The 24,520-nt window shown below is 37.7% G+C and overlaps 1 protein-coding gene across 5 annotated transcripts in view; it reads left to right on the top strand.

Moving 5' to 3' along the window:
* Positions 1–24,520, top strand: part of pigg (phosphatidylinositol glycan anchor biosynthesis class G (EMM blood group)) — a 54,245-nt gene that overhangs the window by 4,658 nt on the left and 25,067 nt on the right. For 2 of the 5 annotated variants that reach the window (XR_003841164.1, XM_029512745.1), the window contains exons 3-8: positions 3,755–3,964; positions 4,890–5,078; positions 9,198–9,336; positions 12,817–13,029; positions 17,929–18,146; positions 18,466–18,750. Coding sequence is in view for 4 of the 5 variants with exons in the window: in XM_029512745.1 (XP_029368605.1) it covers positions 3,755–3,964; positions 4,890–5,078; positions 9,198–9,336; positions 12,817–13,029; positions 17,929–18,146; positions 18,466–18,750 (1,254 nt within the window). In the remaining variant the exon portion in view is untranslated. Of the gene's footprint in view, positions 1–3,754; positions 3,965–4,889; positions 5,079–9,197; positions 9,337–11,934; positions 11,949–12,816; positions 13,030–17,928; positions 18,147–18,465; positions 18,751–24,520 lie in introns of all 5 variants that reach the window. The other 3 variants (XM_029512747.1, XM_029512746.1, XM_029512748.1) reach the window with 3 other exon arrangements.

The raw sequence follows: 24,520 nt of genomic DNA, 5'->3' as shown, positions 1-24,520 counted from the left end.
ATGAGAATTTCTTTACTAATCCCTGCAGGGGAATTCTGCTGTTTGGTGTCTTATTTTCTAGTTAAGGATTTGTCTGGCAGTGGGAATGAATGATTTTCTCTACAGTATCTGTCCACCATGCATTGCAGATGGTCCACTGCTTAGGTTTCTCTCCTCCACTATGATGTTAGGAAGTGGATTGACTTTGTATTTTGAGATGGCTTTTTGCCTTCTTCTGTGTGCTTCGCTCCACCACAGCCCGCAGTGAGTCTAATCTGGTTCCAATCACAGAGCCAGGTCTTTCAACCAGGTTGTCCAGCCACCTTGCATCCTTTTGTTTTAGCATAGAACAGTATACTGGCCACCACGGACAGGTAAAACATTTCTAGCATCTTTCTGCAGCTGTCTAAGAATATGAGCTTCCTCAAGACAAAGAGGCAGCTCTGCCCCTTTCTGCGGAACGCATCTATGTTAGAGGACCAGTCCAAAGTGTTGTCCAGGTGTACTCCCAGATATTTTTAGGTTGACACCACCTTCATCCCCAAACCATGGTTGTTCACTGGCTGAAGAGGAAGCTTGGACTTTTAGAAATCCAGCCTCATTTCCTTTGTCTTTGAGATGTTTAATACGGGCCAGTTTTTGTGACTCCAGTCACTAAATGCTTTTGTCTGATCCCTGTAATCAGATTCCTGTCCATCCCTGATACACACCACAATAGCAGTGTCATTTGAGTATTTCTGGATGTGACAAGACTCAGCGATATAATGGAAGTCTGCTGTATACAGTGTGAACAGGAACTGAGCCAGAACAGTCCCTTGTGGGGGCCCCATGTTGCTCATCACTGTCCCAGAGACACAGTGGAAGGGGAGCAGAAAGGGAAAAAGGCATTCTGTAAACTTGTAGGTTTGATTTGAAGGTCTGGTGAGAGCTATCAACTCTTTCAGAGGGACAGTTAATCACAGTGTAGGGGGAAGGACGGTTATGGAGGGTTTGAGGCCCAACACCTTTATGAGGGGGCTGTGCCATTATATATTCCCTCTATCTGTAGAAAAACTCTTCAAGTAAAATACTGAAGGAGTTTTGAATGATAATTAGAATTTGAATTGGAAATGTAAGGAATTTAAGGTGAGACTCATTTTATTGTGGTAATGATACAAAACGAAGAAACTCTAATGAAATTCCACCACGTAGTGCTGAAGTCTTTGGCACACTGTCACATACAGTAGTCAGTTTAATGTAGACTTTCATCAACGTCAGTATTGAGATAAAGTTGATCTATCTCGCTTGCGAGGTTTGGTGAAGCACCAGTGGGTGGCAGTACAGACCAGCTGCCACTGAGCACCTACTATTACTGCATTGCACCCAATTAACTGGTATGACACAGCCAACTAACCTAGATCATAATCTCTGTGGCATGGCCATTAATTTACACACATACATTAGACCCTGCACTCCCTCCACTGCTTCTAATAAAGTTACAATTTCCCTGCAGACTCACAACGCAGCCGAATTTGAAGTCTTATTCAGATACAGATTTCACAGTTTGGTTTTATTGTCCGGCCTCTGCTCTGTCAGTTATTCTTTTATTTCCATTTATTTATTTTTGAGGGATAGGCAGGAATCGGTTTTTACATTGGGAACACTAACCAGGGGGATTAACAGTATTTTTTTCCAGTCTGATCTATTTTTGTAACCATGACAGGAGCAGGAAAAAAAAGTTAGTTTTCCTCCCTACTAATGTATTTTGCATGTGGCCAGTAAAGAAACACACAGACCAGTCAGTGGACAATTCTGAGCTGCTAGATTTGGACGATGCATTCATCTCATTCTAACAACAACAACAGCAGCAGCAGCATCAGCAGCAGCACTGTGGGTGTCTGAAAGGCTTGAGTCTGCCTAGTGAAAATGGACAAACTCCACCAGGTGCATATTTACAACCATAGGTAATATCCCATGAAGTCAGAGATGACTGAAGACAGTTACAGTTCTGTCGTTAATCAACTGAGAGCAGGAGCTGAAAATGAACAGTTAAACCTTTAAAATGATTTGAAAGCTAGTCTCTTCTGTTTGTAGTTTGGCATATCGACACATTTTTAACACTATGCCAGGGAGTGTCTGTATATCCCAGTGATATTGTATCAGACATTTGTGTCCCTTTGTGAAACTCAACATGTAGTGTGGGTCTGTAACTAGTAAGTTGATGAGTCACTGATTTATTTCCCTGTTACACCATCTTATAAGATTTTAAGATCCACCGGTTTATAAGTGTGAACTTTTATATAGCTTTAGATGATATTTACAGGGAATTTGTTACCTCCCCATTTTATTTTTTATTATGACAGCAAACTCTGCTACCATGCTGGTTAAAAAAAGGGGCCGAAGCATTGGTTTTATTATTCAGACCAGCTCTTTTATAATAGACTGGAGACCTTAGTGAGACAGACAGAGACAATTACTTGATGTGGAACCATCCATCTCTTCATAAAACGGGCATCTGCATTGGCAGTTGCAAAACAATGGCAGGGAAGGAAGTGGTGAACAATTAAGCTCATGGACCGAGATCAGAAGACGGGGCTCAAAATTTCACACTTTTTAGCTGGACAGGTTTTTCTCACATTGATCTGATACATTGCTTGGTGTTAGAGTAGGTTTAGGTTGTTGTTTTTTTTTTTTTTTTTTTGTTTTTATTACTTATAAAAAAAATTCAAAGACAAATCTTTCTAATTGGTTGAATTTTGTTCCCATACATCTAAACTATTTCATTGTTTGAACATATGATGGCCCTGTGTACAGTGAAAAGGTGATAGAAAATAAAGAAAGGTTTATGTCATGTCAGTTCTTAAAGCCTTTGTGGGGGCGTTGTATCCTTAGTTTATTGCTGTCTGTCCCTTGTGTCTGTGAAGTAGCCACAGAGTTGCTGCAGAACAGCTAAAGTGGAGCTCACACAGTAACCACGCAAATCCTGCTGCAAAGTGTTTTGTGAGGGGAAAAAAGATTAACAAAACATCTGAATGCAAAATGACAAATGGGGATTTATATGGGGACAAATGCATCAATGATAAACTGGATAAAATATAGTTTGAAGAAGTGATTTAAAAGAACAGGCTCCCCGAACACCTGACCCCTCACATAATAAAAGCTGTGTAACTCTGGTCCTAGCCCGGATTGTTGAGCTTCCTGGAGGATCTGAAGCTGTGCTCAGGGCAGCACATAGGGGGTTTAAATAACTGAGTTTCCTGCCAGCATCTGCAATATCACATCTCCTCCAGTGCATGAAGACAAGGCCTTTGTAGCCCCCCTTCCCACCACCACCACCCCCCCACAACACACCAAGCTCCTTACTGACTTCCAAAATAGGCTGTGGTTTCCCAGTCAGTCAAATTGAGGCTATTGTTGTTTTATTGCAGATTCCATGATGAAATCCGAAGAAACTATTCTTCATAAATATCATTTATCCACCTGATTTTTTTTTTTTTTTTTTTTTTTTTTTTTTCCAGTTGCCATTTGTGGCAATAAGATTGGTTTGGGGATGTGGGAATAAGTCTGTCTTTTGATTTCGGATCAATGCCCTCACCAGCCATATAAAAGGAAGATTAATTAATGTGATTTATTTTGTTTTGAAGATGATCAATATGTTAAAAACTTTAAAAACACTGTACTGCAGTGCAAATCTTAATTAGTCGGATTAATGTGATGAAAGTCTGTAAGGTTGAATAACTCTATTAAAAGACAATTATTGTTCAAAGGACAATGACAAAAACACATCCCTCCCCAGGCTCTCACCACTGGCAGTATCCCAGGCTTCATTGATGTGGTAATGAACCTAAATTCGCCTGCACTGCTGGAAGACAACCTCATTTGGCAAGCCAAAGTGGCAGGAAAGAAGATAGTTTTCTACGGAGACGACACCTGGGTGCGCCTCTTCCCCAAACACTTCATGGAATATGATGGCACAACCTCTTTCTTTGTGTCCGACTACACAGAGGTATGTATGACGCAAGCTACAGGGACTTGGGTGAAACATGTGAATGATGTGTGTTTATGCTAATCTCAATCAAAGATTAAGGCACCTGACAGCTATGGCATATACAATTTTAAATTAGACCTAAAAATATGTTGTGCAGATTGTAAAGCTTGAAATAAACATGTTGAGGCTTATAGTTTTGTAACATGAATTCATACATTCAGCTTCTTGTGTTTTATACTGTAAATATAGCAATTTTCTGAAAAGAGAGCGGTTTATAAATGCTCTACAAATTGTTTTCCATACTAGAAAACTCTTGCATGTGCAGTGTGGTTACCTAACCTAAGTTACATCACACAATGTAATTAATGCACAGTTTTCTCAAGTTGTCATGGTTCTGCTGCAGCTGCACATTGAAGCATGTTAAACTGCATCGAACGCCCAATAGATACCACAAATATTTTACATAATTTAGTAAAGATTATGTATCTATTCTATGTAATATGCTGTACATGTGCAGTTGGAAACGACTGAACCTCTGCATTATCTACGAGGCCAAGTCATTTGCATTAAAGAGATGAAGCAGCTGATCAACCACGGAGGCACAGAACTGAGACCACACAAAAAGCTGCTCATCAATTAGCTCTGTATGCTGTAGCTACAAATGCACAGTGGGACTGTATGCAATCTGCTCTTGTTTGTACTAGCATATTGGTGGGGCTGATTCTTAAGCCCTTTACCTGAAAGGCCGGATGGAGGTAAATATATGCCAGAAAATATTCCCCCGGTGATTATCAGACAATCATCAACCTCTATCACAGCTTTGGGTAAAGCTCTTTTCTGCCCATTTTTAATTTGCTCTGTGGGATGATTTGAATAATTTCAAGCAAAACTGATTATCAGCTGAAATCCTGGGTGTCAGTAAATGGATCCTGTTCCCATCTAGGTTGACAACAATGTGACCCGTCATTTGGATAGCACTCTCAAGCGGGATGACTGGGACATTTTGATTCTTCACTACTTAGGCCTGGACCACATTGGTCATATCAGTGGACCCCACAGTTCACTCATCCAGCCCAAGCTGCTGGAGATGGATGACATCCTAAAGAAGATCCACAGTGCCCTCATTCTAAAGGTATTTTCATTTCTCATTTTCAGTTTATACATAAAGTTTCTTCAAAACGAACACAATTTGCCTGTTTTGCTGTTAGAAAATATCACAGTTTATTAACTTTTGATTTAATTTTCTCTAATCTGTTAACAGATTTTCAGGCTCAGTTTTCAATTCTAAACTGCACTGATCAGTATTTTAATATGAATAATGGGGAAGTGGAGTGATTGTTGATGCTAGTGAGGAGTGAATGGTGATGCTACACTTTTATCCATAAAGCTAAAATGATGAATTCACTGATCATTTAGTGAGACAACAGCAAAGAAATAATTAGTGTTATAGCAGTCTCAGCTTCTCAGTAGTGAGTGTTTGCCTCTTTTCCGGTACATATTAATCATAAACTGAATATCTTTAGCTTCTGGAATATTGATCAGTCAAAATTAGCATTTTTATGACATTAATCTGGGCTTTCTGGTCTTTCAACATCTTTATTTTTTGTTTGATGCAGCACCATACAGGTGTAATGTTGCCACTGTATCTCAAATGTGTTGCATGTGTAACATTCAGATGTTCATGGTGTTTAGTCCTGGGTTACCAGAATCTGTTTAATGCAGCTTTAAAACAGTCATCACCATGTCAACAACAATGGATATTATTGCATCAACAGGCCAAATGTAATACAATAATGTACTTGCATTGCTGTTGCAAAAGCAAATTTCTTTCAACCATAAAATGTATAGAAACAGGATGGAACATAAAAATCTATCTGTCTACACACTATCTATTTACACACTGTCTTTGAAAATTGGCTCAGGTTTCTAATTTTCGAATCAAGTTAATAAGACCCATTTGCTTTGTGAATCTGAACTGCTGTTTAATTTAATTCTTGCTTGTCAACATCTGTTTCTATTAAAACTCAACATCCCACTGTGAATTTTTAATGGTATTTTTTTTAAGTGATTTGAGGGCTATTATTTTTTAAATGAGCTGTTATTATGAGGCAAATAAATGAATTTACAAATATGAACTAATGCTCAATAGTCGATCATTTAATGTGATATGATCACAAAATCCAAATCATCAGTTTCAGGATGGTCATTTAATTACTGAGATCATTTATACTGTTTCCAGCATTAATTATGTTATCTTTAGCAGCAGGCCCAGAGATTTAATAATCTGTTAAGCTTTTCTATCTTTAACTTTGTCTTTGATCAGTGTGCAGGTCTTGTGGCCTTGTTTTCTCTGTGTGGCATGACAGCTGTGCATGCATTTGGCTTTGCACCATGTGTGTGCGTGTTGTTAATGAGCATTGTCTCGCTGTCATTCAGCTGTGTTGTATTTAGATTGTCAAGTCATGTCCAAACGTATCTGCAATCTCCCTCCTCTTTCCATCGTTTTGCATTGTTGCGTTGGCAGCGAGAACAGAAGCGAAGTACACATATCCTCGTGAAGTTTTCCTCTTTGGAAAAGATACAGCGAAGGGGATTTCTGAAAATGTTGATGCAACATTTCACCACATCCCCAAAGTTGTTAATTCTGTCCTTTTAAATCCGCTCTCTCTGGCTCATGGCGACATTACTGTGTTGTGGGCAATGGCAGCCTCATATGCACTCCCAGTGAGCTCTTTGAATGAAATGTGTTTGAAAGTCTTGCTTCAGTCACATTAGTGAAAGTTCTGGCTGTTCCGTTCTACAGCAGCAGTGTGACCTAAATATAGACACAGCCCAGTGGGGTCCCGCAGGACATCTTAGAAGCTTCTGCAAAAACAACTACATTTTCTATGATCAGCACATGCTCTCAACATGTTGGGGGTTGTAATCTCATAATTTCATGGTGTTTGACTACAAATGTAAGGTGAACGTTGCCTACTGCTGCATGCTGAAGTACTAGAAGGAACTGAGAAAAGTGAGCTAGCGTTCACAAGGGAGCCCCGCAAGTCTCTTTGTAATGTGATGTGATGTGAGTAGCCTATTTCAGCAACCTCATATTGGGGTCCAAGAAATGGCTCTACCTGCACACTTTCCATTAAAACGTGATTGGAAAGCAGGATCTCCTTGTTATACAGACCTTCATCAGAGCCTACCTGTTAATGGAGAGCACATGGCCTCAATCTTCTTGTTAGATATTTGAGATTTTAAGGTTTCGCTGTTTGAAGTGCAAAACTTCTTAAACCCGACCTGCAGACTGTGTTTAATCTGAGCCATGTATTTCATGAGGGAGATAAATTAAATGGAGATTCACTGTTGCACATTTTGGAGCTGTATGTGATTATTTTTTATTTCTTCTTATAATATTCTGCTCTGACAGAAGACCTGAACTTTGTACTTTTGCTGAGTTATAATTGCACCACCTGACAGTACAAATGTACAGTCAACTGTGTTGTATTCCTTGTGATTTTCATTTTATTTTATTTTATTTTATTTGGTACAATCATACAGTAATGGTTTAAAAAAACTGAATTACCCTACCACTAGGGCTTGGACTAAGGTTGGGGATACTTCAGCCATTTATCCATTACTTTTCAAAGTCTTTATCCCTGTAAACTATTGATTACCTTTAGCTATTAACTAATGAACTATTTAATTGCTAATCCATCACTTTTTCCCCCACACTTTATGCATTTGTCTACGATAATGATTTTATTTGTATCACTCTACTCTCAGTTGACACTTCAACACTGTTTGCCAATTAGTGTAATCTTGCTTTGTCAATTTACTCATTAGATATAACACTAAATATCTCTTCTTGTTTAGCATTTAAGGTAGTTATTCACTTTGTATTTCTATTTCTTTCTATTCTGAACTTATTGACTTAGCTGTTAATTGTCCTGCTTAAGACAAATATGAGCACATAATTTTTATGTTACTCAAATTGGAATTTCTCTTTTTTACGCTAAATTAATGAGACAAACTCTACATACCAACAAATATTGTACATGTAAAACCGCCCACCGCGGTTCAGGTTCTTCTTGTTGGTAAATCACTGATTTAAAAGGCTTCTTATGAAGTAGGAAAAAGTCCCCCAAAGAGCTGTGCTTCATCCTGAAGAACACTGATTTATCTCTAACTAAAATGAGGCTCACTCAGTGTGGGCCTCGGTGGTGTTTGGTAATGGTCTTCAGGTGTCCCTTGTGTCCAGTGCCATTTATAAAGTGCATTCAAAAATTAAATCTAGGATAGAGGTCCGACTTATGCTTCTTCTGTGCTGACTAAGTAACAAATATAATGGGACAGTATAGCACAGTGTCAGACTCTGGCCTCAACCTGCAGTGTTTGTTCACTGTGTTAAGCAAGTTGTTATGTCCTTGTCAAAAGATGTACGTAAGTATCAGCACAGCTTCAGCCATATTTACAGTACGTTGACACTGGGCTTTGCTACGTGTCTGTTTTGTTAAAGTCATCATTAATAAGAGTAAAACTTGATCAGACTTTCCCATCATACACAAAAGCAGAATTGATCTCAGCTCTTCAGTGATAACTGCTTTTTCACTCTCATCCTATGTCTGCGTGATAGGAAGCAATTTTCGAGCTTTAATAATAAATGAGTCTTTGGTTTTTTGAGTTTTTTAAGAGTGTTGTAATGTGTTGGGTGTTTTGGCTTTTGTTTTTGATAACATTTGTACTTGTGACTTTAAGTCAGCTCCCACCACCACGACTCTTAAGTCATCCCTGTCAAATCTGTAGTCAATGGAAGGTTCTCTTGAGTCTAGTTGAAAGGGAATGACTCAGGGAAGAAACCATCCTTGATCAAAGTCTGTCATTCTCAATAAGTAAACCATTCTCAGTGTTTGTTTGCTGCCTTTGCTTTATTTTTTTAGTCTTTATTTTTGCTCTAGAGAGGGAATGAAACTGTGCCAAGAATTACTTCCATTTCAAAAGTAATAATTTAATCTGTTTCCCTTTGTTCAGCTTCTATTAAATGTCTCCAGTATATTAACATGAAAAATATGGTGAAGTAATCCATCACCACAGCCATTATGTTATATTATTGCACTGTTTCTCTAAAATTAATCTTTTTTAAATTTTGTTGCTGACACAGAAAGCGTTAGGGGCCAGGAATTATTTATTCTTGATGCTTTAAGGTTTTTCCACCCATATCAGTCTATACAGGGGGAGTCTGATACCTTGATGTCTGTTCTCTTAGGAGGCAGAGGGATCTTTGCCCTACCTGCTGGTGCTGTGTGGGGACCATGGCATGTCGGAGACTGGCAGCCATGGAGGCTCCTCAGAGCCAGAAGTCAATACGCCCCTAGTGCTCATAAGTCCAGCCTTCAAAAGAAAAGGTAAGCGTCAGTGTTAAGGGGCTGAATATAGAGGATTTGTAATTAAATCAAACACATTCTATTAGCTCAATTACGATCACACAAATGCCATTACAACTGTAACCATTCAATATACAGATAGATGTATAAGGGTATGTAATGTTTTAAGGTTTGGACCATCTCATGATGTCTTTAGAGTGTTCAACCATAACAGAATGTCTTTTATCTACAACAAATATTTATGAATTAAGCAAACCAAATTTGTAAATACAATTTAGAAATGAAACACTTTCCTCAGTGCTCCCACATGACTTGCTAAAAATTTTAGTGTGTGCAGCAGCGTCATGTTGAAAGAGTGCAAATAAGCTCCTGAGCAGAGCTTCATTTTGCAGTGATGAATGTGGTTGAGTGAAAAAGTGTGATCGTGATAATTGCATCTTTCTCAGCCAAGTCTATTTTCGAGATCTTTACTTGCAAAGATTTTATTTATTTATAGACCATTCATGTTAATTAATCATTTACAGTTCAGACGAGTTGTTGCTACAGAACTCGTGCTTTTGCTTCAACACTTTTTACCTCCTGTGCTGCTGATAGCTTGAATGACTTGTCTACCACTGGGATTTTCTCAATCAGATTTAACAATTGTGGAAGTAAATGCCAACGTCTTTTTTCTGTTGATATGAAGTGTATCAGGAGCTACTTGAATTAATTTCTTAAGTTTCATTTACATGGCTCTCTGTGTTTCATTAACTTTGAAACTAAAATAGCCTTTCTTTAGTTTCATTGTGTTGGTAGAATACAAACCTAATATAACCCTTTTAAAACTTGGTGTTTTTCCAATACATTAAATATTTATTAGTAAAAGGATATTTTGGTGCTTACAATATAAAGCTCAGCTCAATCAAGACTGTGTAGGCATGGTTTTGATTACCATGGAGAAAATAGTCTGATTTTCGCATGGAAGTATATATGTACCAGCCCTGCCCACTTCAGATGAGCACAGAGAAAAATATACTGAAATCTCCTATGCGTTATACTCAAACCTGCTCAGAGGAATCCACTCACATAAAGTTATACTTTGACAGAAAGTTCATCCTTGTTCATCCTCTGACGCACCTGGTTACCTCGTTCTAAAGGAAAAACAAGACTTTAACCGACGGTTGTTAATGTCTTTTGTAATTTTACCTCCAAGATAGACTTGGATTTACATTTGTTGACCTGAATATGTATCACATTAAATGCAGCTATTAGTGCAATCAGTGGTCTCATGAGCAGAACTGGTTATGTTTAACGTAGGAGTAATGTCTGCGTAGGATCAAGTTCATTACTGGCTCAGTACCTGAGCTTTACTTTTTAATCTGAATGCATTATTTAGAAAACAGCCCCCCAAGCGCAGGTTGGTGGAACATTTAGTTGACTGTGTGGGGTGGATCCTGAGAGGCATTGCCACTTTAATCAGACAATGTAGGCAGAAGCGATGCCGTCACTGTTTACCTCAGTAGCTACCCCTCTATTTTCCTGTACTGCAGTCAAAGCAAAGAAAAAAACATTACCAGAGAATGCTTAAGGTGATAACTTCCCAGCCTCAAACCGCACAGCAACAGGGGTGCAACTGCATCAATGACTGACGCAAGAATGCTTTGATACATCGATAGACAAAATATCAGGCCTCAGACGTGACAGAGTTGTTAATGGATTTTGCTATGGTACCATATATGTGTTTATGATGTTCGATGGGACAAAATTAATCACAAGGAATGAGAGTACACTGAGTACACTGCTAACAATTGTTGAGGTAGCTGCTAATCTTATTATTGTCATAGCATTTAAACAAGGCCATCTACAATATGTGGTTCTGTACAGTTGTAATGATGGTATTTCAAAGACAATATCAGCGAGTTAGCTAATATAATGCACAAGTAATTGTCATCAGCTGCAGTTTTCTCATCAGTGAATCAGCATTCAGAGTCTGTCACCTTCAACTGAGTTAATTTCTCCATGGGTCTGAAAATATTCCTCCTTAAAAAGACGGCTTATTAACTTGAAAACATTAGTGTAATTGCTGTACCTAAAACCATAACTTCAACATTTTTAGGACATTTATTGCAAAGTAACAGATTCAAACAAACCTTATATTTTTGGTCAATTTATGGTATTATCCTGAATAGCTGTGGGCTTAATACAAAAGTCCTTGTTGCAAATCCGTGTACTTTTAATTTAAAATGGACAATTCCCCATCTTAATTCATTGTGTGCAATTACCAAATTAGCTCATAGCTGTGGGGTTCGTCCTAGCCTGCAGTTGTCTCGCCCCCTCACACACAGGCTGTGCAGTTCATTTTTGGATGTATTGAACATGTACAGCTGTATAGTTCATCATTGCAACCTGAAAAACGTTCCTTTAACAGACCCATGGAGAAAAATGACTCCCATCGCTTTTGTCCTGTTTAAAGTTCTCTACAGTAAGGAGAGTGGCAACATATAAGCATTTAACAGGAGAGCCATGGAAAGTGAAAACCACAGTTAAAATAATAATGATTTAATCTCTTTTGTTTTATTCATTCTTTTGTTTTGGTAGTTTGTCATGTTGTGACAAGATTCCCCATGGCCATATCCACAGACTCAAATATAAGAGTAATTATGAAACTTCTTTGTGTGAAGATTGAGGCTTTCTATTTTTCCCTAATTGTAATCAACAGATAAATTGGCATGAATGCACTCTGCCTCAATCGTGGAAAGAGGCTGTAGATATACTTCCACTCTCTTGTAATTTTCTGTGACCGCTTTTTGACTGTCCTGAGGGGATGAAGACTGCAGTGGCACTGAGATGCTGTTGCTGCGGGGTTAGTGATATGTTTCTAAAATATTTTTATACATATTCACAGACTTACAAATAAAGGAAAGGCGTGGGATTTTCACTTGGAGTGTTGATGCAGTTTTCTGACTGGAAGTATCTTCTTTGTCTAGTTTAACTTGATGAGTTATGTGAAATTCTTTGAGACAAGCTCTTATTGAGTCAGTGCAGAGATCTCCAACAGCAGCCATAATGAATATTGAGCCATTTCCTCATGTCCATCATGCAAATAGTTTTTGTCTATGACTGGCTTTAAACCTTGGAGTAATGAAAGCTATAAACAAATAGACATGTTTTGCTACCCTCTATTTACTGATTGATGTGACACAATTGTGATTCAACATTTGCTTAGTCTGTGAAAGCTTTGTCATTTTTTTGTGTCAGTCTGACATTGTAGGTTTTTAATGGACGAAATCCTTAGGAATGCAAAAAGTGGTGCAGTGTTTCATGTCATTGCTGTATAAAAAAAACACGAAGAACCCAGTAGTTGGTGCTTTCAGTGACCTGCTTGAAATGTGTTGTTTTCTGATAAAAAAAGAAAGCTAAAATCCAACTACCTTTAATTTATGCCTCATAAAACTATCAAGTATTACAGGCACAGTCAATCTTACTGTCTTCCTTATGTGTTTTGTTGCCCTGTCATGTCAGTGGGAATGGAGAACCCTGAAGTGGTTGAGCAGGTTGATCTGACCCCAACCCTGGCCCTAGGACTTGGTCTGCCCATATCTCAAAACAGTGTTGGCCACGTCATCCCAGGTGTGTTGGAGGAAATCTCACTACGAGACCAGCTGCGCTTCCTGCATCTCAATGGCCATCAGCTCAGCTGCCTGCTCAAAGACAGCATACCCAATTATGAGAAAGGTGAGTTACCAATTCACTTTGTCCACCTGTGGAGTTGCCAGGATACTGTCTTTCAGGTTGTCACTTCTTGGCTATGTTGTTTCCTTCCGTATCAGTTCCATTATACAGCTCAGCTTCCCTCAAACATAAAAATATGCATCATGTTCAGTGTCTTAATTCATATATTTGGACTCAACAGTATCTTCAAATTTTTTGTAACTTAATAATCTGGTTTATACGTGTACATCCAAAATGATTAGCATCAGCTGCCACCTGCCACTCATTCAATCATGCTTAGGCTGCACTTTTGCCCTAACAGTGACTCACAATACTGTCTGTCATATCACTTGAAAACACACAAAATTATTCCCTGACTCTAGTGTTCTCTCAGCTGTTTGGAGTGTATAAACATTTTTGAGTTCATTATTTTGTTTTTCCGTCCTTGAAACCTGTAAAGTTTTGGCTCATTGTCACTCTTCTTATCACCTTCATATAACCTTATTACCATCATCTTTTCCATTGGAAAACCTACCAGCAGCAAACAAAGTGAGCAACTAAGTCACTAAAATATTGAAATATTGGAGCTTCAAGCAGGTCAAGAGAACAGAGCTTACTCTATATAAATCAGATTACACACATTATAAGCAATGCTTTGTGTCGACCCTGCAATGGACTGGCGACCTGCCCAGGGTTCATCCTGGCCTCACCCAGTGTGAGCTGGGATTGGCTCCAGCACCAACCGCAAACCAGAAATGGTAGAAAAGCGGTAGACGATGAATGAATGAATGTGTAATGACCATCCAACCATCTATCTATCTTCTACCGCTTTTCCGTTTCCAGGTCACAGGGCCAGCACACAGAGACAAACAACCATTCACATTCACTCTCAGAGCTACAGAAGTTAGAGTCACCAGTTAACCCAAACATGATATTTTTGGAGGCTGCAATGAAACCCATGCATTTTAATTTAACATTTTAATGACTGCATTTTGTACGAAAATAACACAAACATAAGTGAGAAATTATAATGTTACTGTGGAATTACATTTCAAGTTTACATTGCATCTGTGTTTGTATACATTTGAAAATGATGCCCAATAGGTTTTTATAGGTGAGAGAAATGTGTAGTAGAAGTGTCAAAGCCTAACATTGTTAAAACAAAAAGAAAATGCATTTATGGCAACGTTTGTCATGAAAATGCCCACAGGCATTAATTCTGCATAATCATCAGTGCGACAGTCTCACAATTGTCTCCTACTGCATCACCTGCCATGGGGAAAGGAAATGTGCTGCTGGAATATGAACACCACAGCACTAGAGGTGCATATGCTGCTCAGCCATCAGCCACTTTTCAAATCGAAGGTACAACACTTAAGTGTCAGTATGTTTTGACAGGTGTCTTTTACACCCAGCAAACTCTGAATACTACACACTCAGCATAGCCAGAATATATGCTCACTAAGAGTAAGATGATCACTGTTTTGGTCAGGTAACTATTTCATTGTTTCACATTTTACACACAGTTTTCTGTGTTGACACTCAACCAACACAGATGGTGTAGACTGAAGTTGACTCAAAAGTTGTTTGCTTTAGGTAGAAGTTCATCGTCTCATTATTCACTTCATGTTGTCAACTCCATCAAAGCGACTTCTCCAAGCATTTAACCAGAAGCAGTCTGATTAGAAAGAAGGGTAGAATCATCTGCCACTTACTCACCATACTAAAACCAATCAACACTGCAGTCTAATACAAAAACAGGGAAATTTAGATTTCAATATGACTCAGATGAAAATAAATCAATTTAAAGGCATGATTATATCTTGACAAATGGTTTCTAATAGTAGCTCACACATAAAAAAAAAAATACTCACCATGCAGTCAGATAATCCTCCAGATGTTTCAGCAGCAACACCCCCACCCCCGTCCCCGGTTAGTGCAGACGAATCACATTAGCATTAAGAAGAAGGGAATGAAAAGCCTCCATGAATACTGACCTCCTTGTATCACACTGACTCCTGTCCTGTCAGGATGGAAGTGACAGTAAAGCTGTACGTGGATTTCTTAAAGTCCACGAATGAATTACCTTACAACTGTGGAGACTCCACATGGAAGGCTAACAAGCTGTCTGTGGTTTGTTCTTGAGAATTAATGCTGGCCACTGTTTGTGCAAATGCATGCACATATCCTCGAGGAGTTTTGCTCGTCACTTGTATCCGGGGTCACGCAATTTGTCAGAGTTATCCATCTTGTTCCTCTGCCCCATGCCTATTGTTTTTCTCCTTCTCCTTCTATCTCTGTGTTGCTGTCCTTCAAGTTCATAAACATTTGATACATCAATGGCAGCAATTGCCATTGCCAATGTTTGATAGGTCAGAAGTAATTTATCTTTTCTTTCATTGCAAAGAGACAAGGCATTGGAAGCATAGAGAAATCACTGATAAGTGGCTCCTTTGGCACATAGAGTAATTGGATGTGTGGCATTTAATTTAAGATTTCATCTTCAGAAGTCATATTTTTCTGCAAAAAAATTCTCTCCTTTTACAGTACTGGTTTTACCATCAGAGTAGAATAGTTTGCTTTTGATATTGGTACCAAAGGAATAATTGATGATGCCAAGGTTACAAATCTGCAACCATCCTACCTAATGAAAAATCTCTGAACAAAGATAAGGGCAGAAAGAAAGGCTCTAATGACCAGAAAATGAAAAACTGACACTCTTTATGTATGAATCTTTGGCAGACATTGCAGGACTGATTTAAAACCATAGCCATGAGCCCATAGATAGCAGAATTTACTCAATAGCATTAAAAGTAGTTCTTTATATTTGTTTTCTACATGAGATCAATAATTTAGATGAATGAATCAGTGGGACAGGATCGATCTGTGTTGCAACATACTGCTCTCTTTTTTTTTTCCCCCTCATATTGAATAGCTTTATAACTATAGGATGGATTACCATTACATTTGTACAGTACATGCTGCCATGGTTTACAGCTGATGGTATGCTCGGGTCTGTGTTAATGTGTTATTTGGGCACACACACATTTGAAAGTTTTTGACCACTTTCCAATGCATATGCTGATGGCAGTAATAATAATTTGCATTGTCTTATAATATGTTGCAATGTGCGTCGACTGCATTGTCAAAAGAAACACAGACACAAACTTCGAGGTGGGAGCAAATATTGTATTTTTAAAACTTGACTTGAAACAAGCTACTTTCTTTCCCATGAAAAAAAAAAAAACAAACTACTGCTCTGGCAGCACATTTTCCTCTCTATTTTGGTCTTAGGTTTCCATAGTGATGGGATGAAATGGAAATTATTACTGCAGACCTACATTTGAATATGTTGATTTTTTTTTTTTTTTAAATTTTATTTATTTTTTGAATCCATCCACTTGGGTAATCATGACTGTTTTGCAGTGGAATGTAATAGTTTTCACTGCTGGGAAATTTTCTTGGATGATATTTTAAATAGCGTGTCTGTTCAACACCTGTTGGTGTCAAATTTTGGTTTGAAAAACATTGCTTAAATGGACTAAGCAATCTGTCTGTAAAGAAATTATGCTGGTTTCGCTAAATATGTCTCGCCAAGGAAGCAAACATATTGCAAACAAAAAAAATATATATTTTGCAAAGATGTATTATACATAGTTTTGGTGTGTCTCCCTTATTGGATATTTTAGGGTTTCTAGTGCAGTTTCTGCTAAGCTAAGTTAGTAAGAATACCCTATTAAACCTACAAAGTTTGAACAACCTTACTTTACCTCCACATCTCTGCCACAATCTATGTCTGTCTCCTTTGTTACAGTCTTCATATTGTGTTTCCTGTTTTTTGTGCTTTTAACCTCAGGCATTTTGGAGGGCCATTAACCAATCCCTGTTCTTTCAGACAGATGAAACATGACCAGGACCATCGATATTGTATGATTCATGCCCGTGGTTTAAGGTTCTAATATTTCTACCAACCCCTCTGTCTGGCAAAGCCACACGTGTTATTTATCATCTCTATGCCTATGCTGCTGAGATAGGTGTTATACTGCAAAATATTGTTTTTAGGTGATTGCGTGTGTGTGAGACAGTTTGTGTGTATGTGTGTGTGAGTTTCACTGAAGGATACCACAAATCAGAACTCCACAGTGCCTTGTCCTTGAACAGGCTCCTACAGCACTGAAATAAGATGAAAACAGTCATCATTTCATCTGCTTTGAGTAAACACACAAATGAGTCATAGCTTGTCATAGTGAGGAGCTTGGTGAATTATACATGCATGAACTACACATGTTTTTACAACAAGAACGCTATGCCTTTCAATTTCAAGAGATTCTCAACACTGGAAAGAAATGAAAACATCTGTATTTTTTGAATGGTGAAATCTAACAGGACATGCAGCATTCTGAAGAGGCTTTTTCTGATGTGAGATGAAGCTCTCCAGAGTGTCTTGACTTTCCTTCAATTTTCTGTGTTTTATCACAGTTAGTGGCAGTTTATATATACAAGTAAATGATGCCAATGAGTGACAACAGAGCACTCCTGTAATAGTGAGGGTATTGCTTTTATACTAGAGGCAGTCTGTAAACAGAAGTTGGAGTTGCGTGATTAGAAAGCTTAGATTGTTTAGCTTCATAAGTAAAATTGATTTACCTGGTGCATTGCATGGTATTTGGTGATTAAATACACTTAATGAAATTGATATGACACCGAATCAACAGTCTCATAGCGGTAATTAATGAGATGCTGCTACTCTCCTCCTCATTTTGACAAATACTTATGAATGCAATAGCTGCAGCAATCTGGTTGTATAATATTAGTGCCAAATCTTTGAGTAATTGACAACAAACATTCGTGTCAAGGAATCCTTGATTAATATCAGCACTAAAGCACCTCTTCACTCTCCCCCTTAACTTCTGCATAATCCAGAGGCTGGTTTCGAGCAGTTCCGTGTGGCAGAAAAGGCTCATGGGAGCTGGATGAAGCTCTACATTGAGGGAAACACCTCTGAGGTGCTGACAAACATGGGAAAAAAAGTTCTTAAGCAGTACCTGGAAGCCTTGACTGCCATGAGCTCAGCTCTCAGCAAACAACTGGGCAAGTACGACATGTACTCCATGATCGCAGGCATGGTCCTTGTATTCCAGGTGAGTACAGAGGAATTTCATCCTAAACACTTTAACAAGTGTGTTTAGAGGGGGAAAAAGTACAAATTTAAAGTCATGTCAACAATTGAAAATTATTATTAAATTAAAGGTTGGTATAAACAAAGTATATTGCTGCGATATGCATTACTTCTTTGTGTCATTGTGCTTCATTGCCAGGGTAAATAAATTAGCTATCCAATATTAATCTGCACAGTTCAAGCCATGCTTGTTTTTGGGAAGTTGTAAAGCTTAAACAAAAGTTCTCAAAAACTTCTCTATGTTTCTCCCTTCATTTGGTCACTCTCTCTTGGCCTTTAAGCTCCTGCTTCTCTTACTGCTGGCGATGCCGGAAGCCCTCAGCAGTGCAGCAGCAGTGGACCTACCAGTCCTCTCATCCCTGCTCTCCCTGCCTTTCTACCTCTTGTGCCTGCTGCTCGCTTCACTTCATGTCTTGGTGTGCACATCTGCTGAGAGCTCCTGTTACCTCTGCAGCCTCCCCTGGGGTCTCGTATTTGCTGCTGTTGCTTTCTCCTCAACAATACTTTGTCTTCTCATCTCCATGGCAACACGACGTCTCTCGCCAGGGCCAAAGATTCAGGGGAAGGTAAGTTTTTACACCTAAAATATATATATATATATACTCACTGATGCTGAGAAGATAGAGATTTGTTTTTAGGTAATGCTTCTTTGCTTCCTACAAATAAAGAGATATTACCCACGAGATCATCAGAATTTATTTAAGAGAAAGTCTATTAAATCTACTCAGGCTCAGGGGGGATGGCAAGCTCTTGTCTATCATGCACCCACTTTGTGATTTAGCAAAGTTTTGCAAAGTCTTTACGAATGCAGCTTTAAATCACTTGAATGTTTCTTTGCTGTGAAACAAAGCCTGAGAAAACCTTTTAGAAGATTTTCTTCAACGTGGAACAGTGAATCAATCCCTCCAGAAAATACCTAATAAATTGATTTGAACTGTGAATTGTTATATTTACAGCTTTTTTTTTTTTTTGAAGGTAGAAGGCAAAAAAAAAAATGTTATTACTCTCCAGTAATATATAGGTAAAAGTAAATGTTGCTATAAGAGGGATTTTATCAGACAAAGCAGACTGTGAGCATCAAACAGGGGAACTAGGACAGTACCTCTGTCTGTGAAATCCAGCAGCACGACAAACTGTGAGCTGCTGCAGTCTGTTCTGCTGTACGTTCTACATGCCAGAGTTCACAGGCCTCCACTTTTTTTTAATATCCATTTTAAAAAGCTCACCTTTCTGAAACACAATGCTGCATTAATGAGCATAATATATAATTTTAAATAGCATATGTTTCGTTTTTTTTGTTTTTTTTTTTAAACACAGCTGTTGCGTATGAAAAATTGTGCTTATTTCAAATGTTCCAGTCTGTCAGGATTGAATCTGGGCAGATCATTCTGTGTCTCTGGAAAAATGGTGTCTTCCACTCTGCAGCACAGAAAGTTTTACTTTACCTTTTTATTGCCGTAGGAAGGTCACAACTTTGTGGTTCAGTGGAAAAAGTGAAAATAGGCCAACCAGACTCTACTGTTACTGTCAATATAAAGGCACTTGGCAAAATAGTACAGTAGATGTGCTGTTTTACAGGAAGGTTTTATGAACAACAGGATCAACTTTAAAACAAACAAATATAGCAGTATATGGCCTATCTAACACTATTGACTCTATTGTGATTTTTAATTAGAATCAGTGCTCCAAAGGTCACTTAGATTATAATAAATGTCAGTTTTCAGCTATTTTAACTGTAAACAGACAAGGAGATTGCTGATTAATATGTCAGTCGAAACGCACATTAAACAACCATCAATAGACCTTGGAACTTGTAGGACAAAGAGCTTTCAATCACATATAGGAGTACTAGTTATTCAGGTGAAAGCTTTGAGTTCTTTGTTTAAACCAGTATAAAGATGGGTGTTCTTTTTTGTTCTTGTTCTGTCTTTGAGTTCAAATGTCACACCAATGTCAATGTGCTCATATTTCAAAGAGCATTCAATGATTGGGCCTGTAAAGTGAAATGGGTCTCCTCATCCAGCAGCAGATTCTTAACAAATTACCAGACTTTGGATAGAAAGCTGAGGCGAACAAACAAGTCCAAAACAAATTTCAGTTTCAACCAGAGATTCACAATGAAGTCTGCGCCTTATGTGGCACAGTGGTTTCAAAATGAAAAGAGCTCATTATTTTCTGTTAATGATTGATTTCATCATCGTTTACCCTGTGACTCCTTTTCTTTTCTTTTTTTGTAAATAACAAAATAATGTTGATTAAACATCCATTACATTTTAGAGAGAATAGGGAAAAGCTACAAACGCTACACATTGAAACTGAAAGATATTAAATTTACCTATCCTCGGAGGAAATTCTCTCACTTTTGAAGTTGGAGAGTGTTCAGGCATCTTGCTAGATAAATGATTTATCAATGTGTTTCAGTTCTACTGTCCATTGTCTAAGAAATGTTTATTTTAAAAAGCCAGAGCAACACAAAAGTAGGAAAGAAAAAAATCTGCAGAAGAATCAGGATTAGACTTGATTGACAGATCTTTCCAGCCATGCAATACAATAATACAGACTATAATAATGTATAACTTATATATTTATGGAGCTGTAATCTCTCTTCAGTTATAAAACTTGAAGTAATCAGATATTTGCATCTAACTGTTCAGTGAGGGATCATATAAACTGCTCCAGCATTTCAGCTTCCTGATATCGACCTGCACTTACAGTAAAGTTGGAATCAATCTTAAAATCTTATCGATCACTTTGAAAGCTATACATTGATTTGTCCCATCTGCTCTTTTTATTTTTGGGGGTGTGAGGACCTGCAGTGCCTGGTGCCATGATGTATATTATGTCCTGTTCCAGAAGCAGTGATTAAGTATTTAGAATCAAGGACAACATCTTCATCTTTGTAATAACCTGTGTGAGGAAATACATTGTGTGGAATCAAAGTCATTTTGATATTGAGGTTAAAACAAAGAAAGCTATTTTATTGTTACACTCCATTAGCATTGGAAATTGGATTTTTCTTAGGTTTGATTTTGCCAGTCTTACCTCTTTTTAGAAGTTTTCAACCACCCTCAATTTACCAAAGTGCTTTAAAAATACAGTGAAAATTACCTTTAAGGAGAAAAAAAAATGTAAAATGCTGTGCGGTGATGTTCTGAAATGAAGTAAGGAAAGGGTAAGAAATGATCAGAAGTCAGATACAAGGTTGTTAGATTATATAATCACTTGGATCAGTTTGGATCTAAAGTGGAAGCTGTGCCAGGTTTTGCTTGATGAATGACTGCATTATGGGTGAGATCCAAAACTTGTATTAGAAGTATCCGGATTAGTTTCTCTTCTAGACAGAGTGAGCTGGAGAAAGTAGCACATTTACCAACTCACCACTTGAACCAAAATGTGATTGGAATGACAGCCTACTGATTTTTAATAACATAAAGGTGAATATATATTATTAAGAACTTGAGGTTGCAAATAGGAGAATATTTGAAAAGGGAAAAAAAAAACAGAAATGCTGAGTAGAATACCTGCAATATTAAAAAAGCTGAGACTTCCATAACAAATGTATTCACTGAGCCTATTATTCAGTCTCTATTATAAAGGATTGAGTCAAAAAGATTCCCAAAGGCAACTGATTTGTGACTTTTGTACTACTTTTGTGTGAAATAATAGAAATACGGTTTTTCCTGACACTAATGCAGACGAGACAGTGATTTTGTTATTTCACTATAATTCATTGTGTCACAATGCAGACAAAGACATTTTGGACACATACAGCTTCACTTCAGGATTTGATTGATTGAATTTCTAGGATACAAAGTCCCTGAGGCAGCTGAGAGAGTATTTAAACTTTTTATGATTTTGAAATAACTTAACAGACGAGCACATACAAGCTATCTTATATGACACCAATAGTAAAACTGTTGTTGTAAAATTGTTCAATATTTTGGAAAATATCCTGGGATTGTCTACAGCCCCTCGGCAGCATGCCTTAGTGGTATGGATAATGGATATCTTGTTTGTGCAATCCAAAAACCAAAGGATAAAAATGACAGTCTGACATTTTATAAGTTATGTCATTTTCAATTTCTTGGCTGAGATGAGCAATATCCTGAATTCCCTGCTCATAGCAAAAGATATCAGACCCAAGTCACAAGTCAGCAGTTTTCTAAAAAGATTTTATATAACCAATAATATAATTTGGTTCAAATCAAACAAGTGATTAGCAGATCAGTAGCCGAATTTTACAATCAATTCTCTGCCCTGCACAAAATATTTGAAGTTGCCTGGAAGTTTTCTTTAATGGACCTGAGAAAAAAAAAGACTGCTACAAAGTTGAAGCTGCTCAAGATGAATGTAGATTAACTTTTAGAGACAGAAATCCTCTTAGTCAGTGTGACTGCTAAAATTTAAAACCTAATCCCAGTAAACACCCACATTTCTGGCCTGACTCACAATGTGGTGAGAATCAAACGTGACACTCACATACTGTTGTGAGTGTTGTCAATACAAGTATGGTGATTAATGAGGTTGTTTAGAAAAATCTGCCTTAAAGGCTGCAGGCATACATGGAGAAGAAGGGTGAAAGTGGATATAAAAATATTTTCTTCTTTTAAGTTGGACCTGAACCAGAAGAGTTCAGCACAGACACACAGAGCCAAGTCCAGCTTTCAATCCTGAATGATCAACTAACAAAAGCAACAATGAATCTAATGATAATAGAATAGTTACTGTTTACAGATGGTGTTTTTTTTCATGACCTTTTCAGTTCAAATTATAGCAAAGTAATAGTTCATATGAAATCTCTTTTATTCCCTTAAAATGAATAAATGCAAACTTTTGACTATGTAAATAATAAGTAAAGTTGTATCGGTAGTGTACAAAGAGGAGATTATCAAATGTATATAAATGCAAATCTTTCTCAAAATTAATTTAGAAAAAAAATGTATTTCCAGTACATGGTGCCAAGTATCTCATCCTCATTGAAACCATTGAATGAACACCACAGGTTTAAAATTGAAATTTTACAATTTGAGAACCACTGAAGGAGAGACACACTAGAGCAGGAAGCAATGGAACAGGAAAAGCATATTACAGGTCACTTGTTGGTCGTGACATGCTTGAGAGAAACAAAGAAGTTGCAGATGCACAGGACGTCACTCTCGCCTGTCAATGATGTAAGACTCAGTCTCTGCTTAGCTGAAGTTCGATTTATCTCATGGTCAGAGGCTTTAGAACAGTCCCTGTTGTTTTTTTTTTTGGTTCTTAAAATTTACATAATTCAATACTTCAGTGTTTCTCAGACTGAAGCACAGAACAAATTGAAGCTTCTTGTTGAATGAAATTGAATCCAAAATTTTCACTCCCTTCTGTCCAGTTCACACAACTGCCAGCATCAAATATTTAACATCACAGCACATTGTGTGAAACAATAATAGCCTGAAAAACAAACTCAGAACTAGTAAGAAACTGCTCAGTCCCACTGTTAAACAAGCCTTTATGACGTGCGTACAGGTTCGGCTTCTCACTGTCATCGAGGTGTGAATTTTTTTGGACGTTAAGCTAAAATATTGCTGCTGAACTGAGGTTGGAGGAACTTTATTTGAACTTGCTTTGCGTGGCAATGTGCTATCAGCTTCAGTCAAAATAAACTGCATACTAGAAAATGATTGGACAGACACCAGTTGTAAAGTATGTGATATAAATCATTCATAAGTGACTTAACACAATTTAAAAATGACAGCTCATGGTCACCGTCTGAAGACCAATTCCTTGTTGTCTATCGATCAGCAGCAAGAGAAACAGCAGAGTTGTGTTTCTGTGTGAGCAGAATATTCTTTAGGAGACATAGTGTAAAAATGATCTGGGTAAGATAACAGAGCAGGTACAAGCGCTTGTAAACTGAATTGTTTCAGTATTGAGCACATGGGTCATTTTATGAGATTCATTAGCTCAGTTTATTTCAGTACCGAGTAGAATGATGTGAATCACCCAGGCAGTAGCTTGATCCAGCTAATTATCCCACTGATTTGAGCTATACACAACACATTTTGGACAATAAAATTGTAATTGCTGATGGATTAACAGCACCGAGGTGGGCGAGTTGGAAACGAGTTGAGAGTCTAGTTTGGCCTGTGTGGTTGTGGTAGTTGGTTCTCTTACACAATTTGTAAATAGAAATTATCAAGTTACATAGGTTTTTTGTTTGAACCACGCACTCCTGTGATTTTGGATTTGAGTCTGTTATTTTTGAATGGTATCACATATTTTAAGGCCCAGATCTATTTGTTGTTGCTGTTGTTGTTTTTTTTTTTTTTTGTTTGTTTGTTTGTTTTTAATTTG

This window comes from Echeneis naucrates, chromosome 10 (genome assembly GCF_900963305.1).
Source record: "Echeneis naucrates chromosome 10, fEcheNa1.1, whole genome shotgun sequence".
Lineage (NCBI taxonomy): Eukaryota > Metazoa > Chordata > Actinopteri > Carangiformes > Echeneidae > Echeneis > Echeneis naucrates.
Note: the sequence above shows the minus strand (reverse complement) of the source record. Positions and strands in the feature narration are given on the sequence as shown.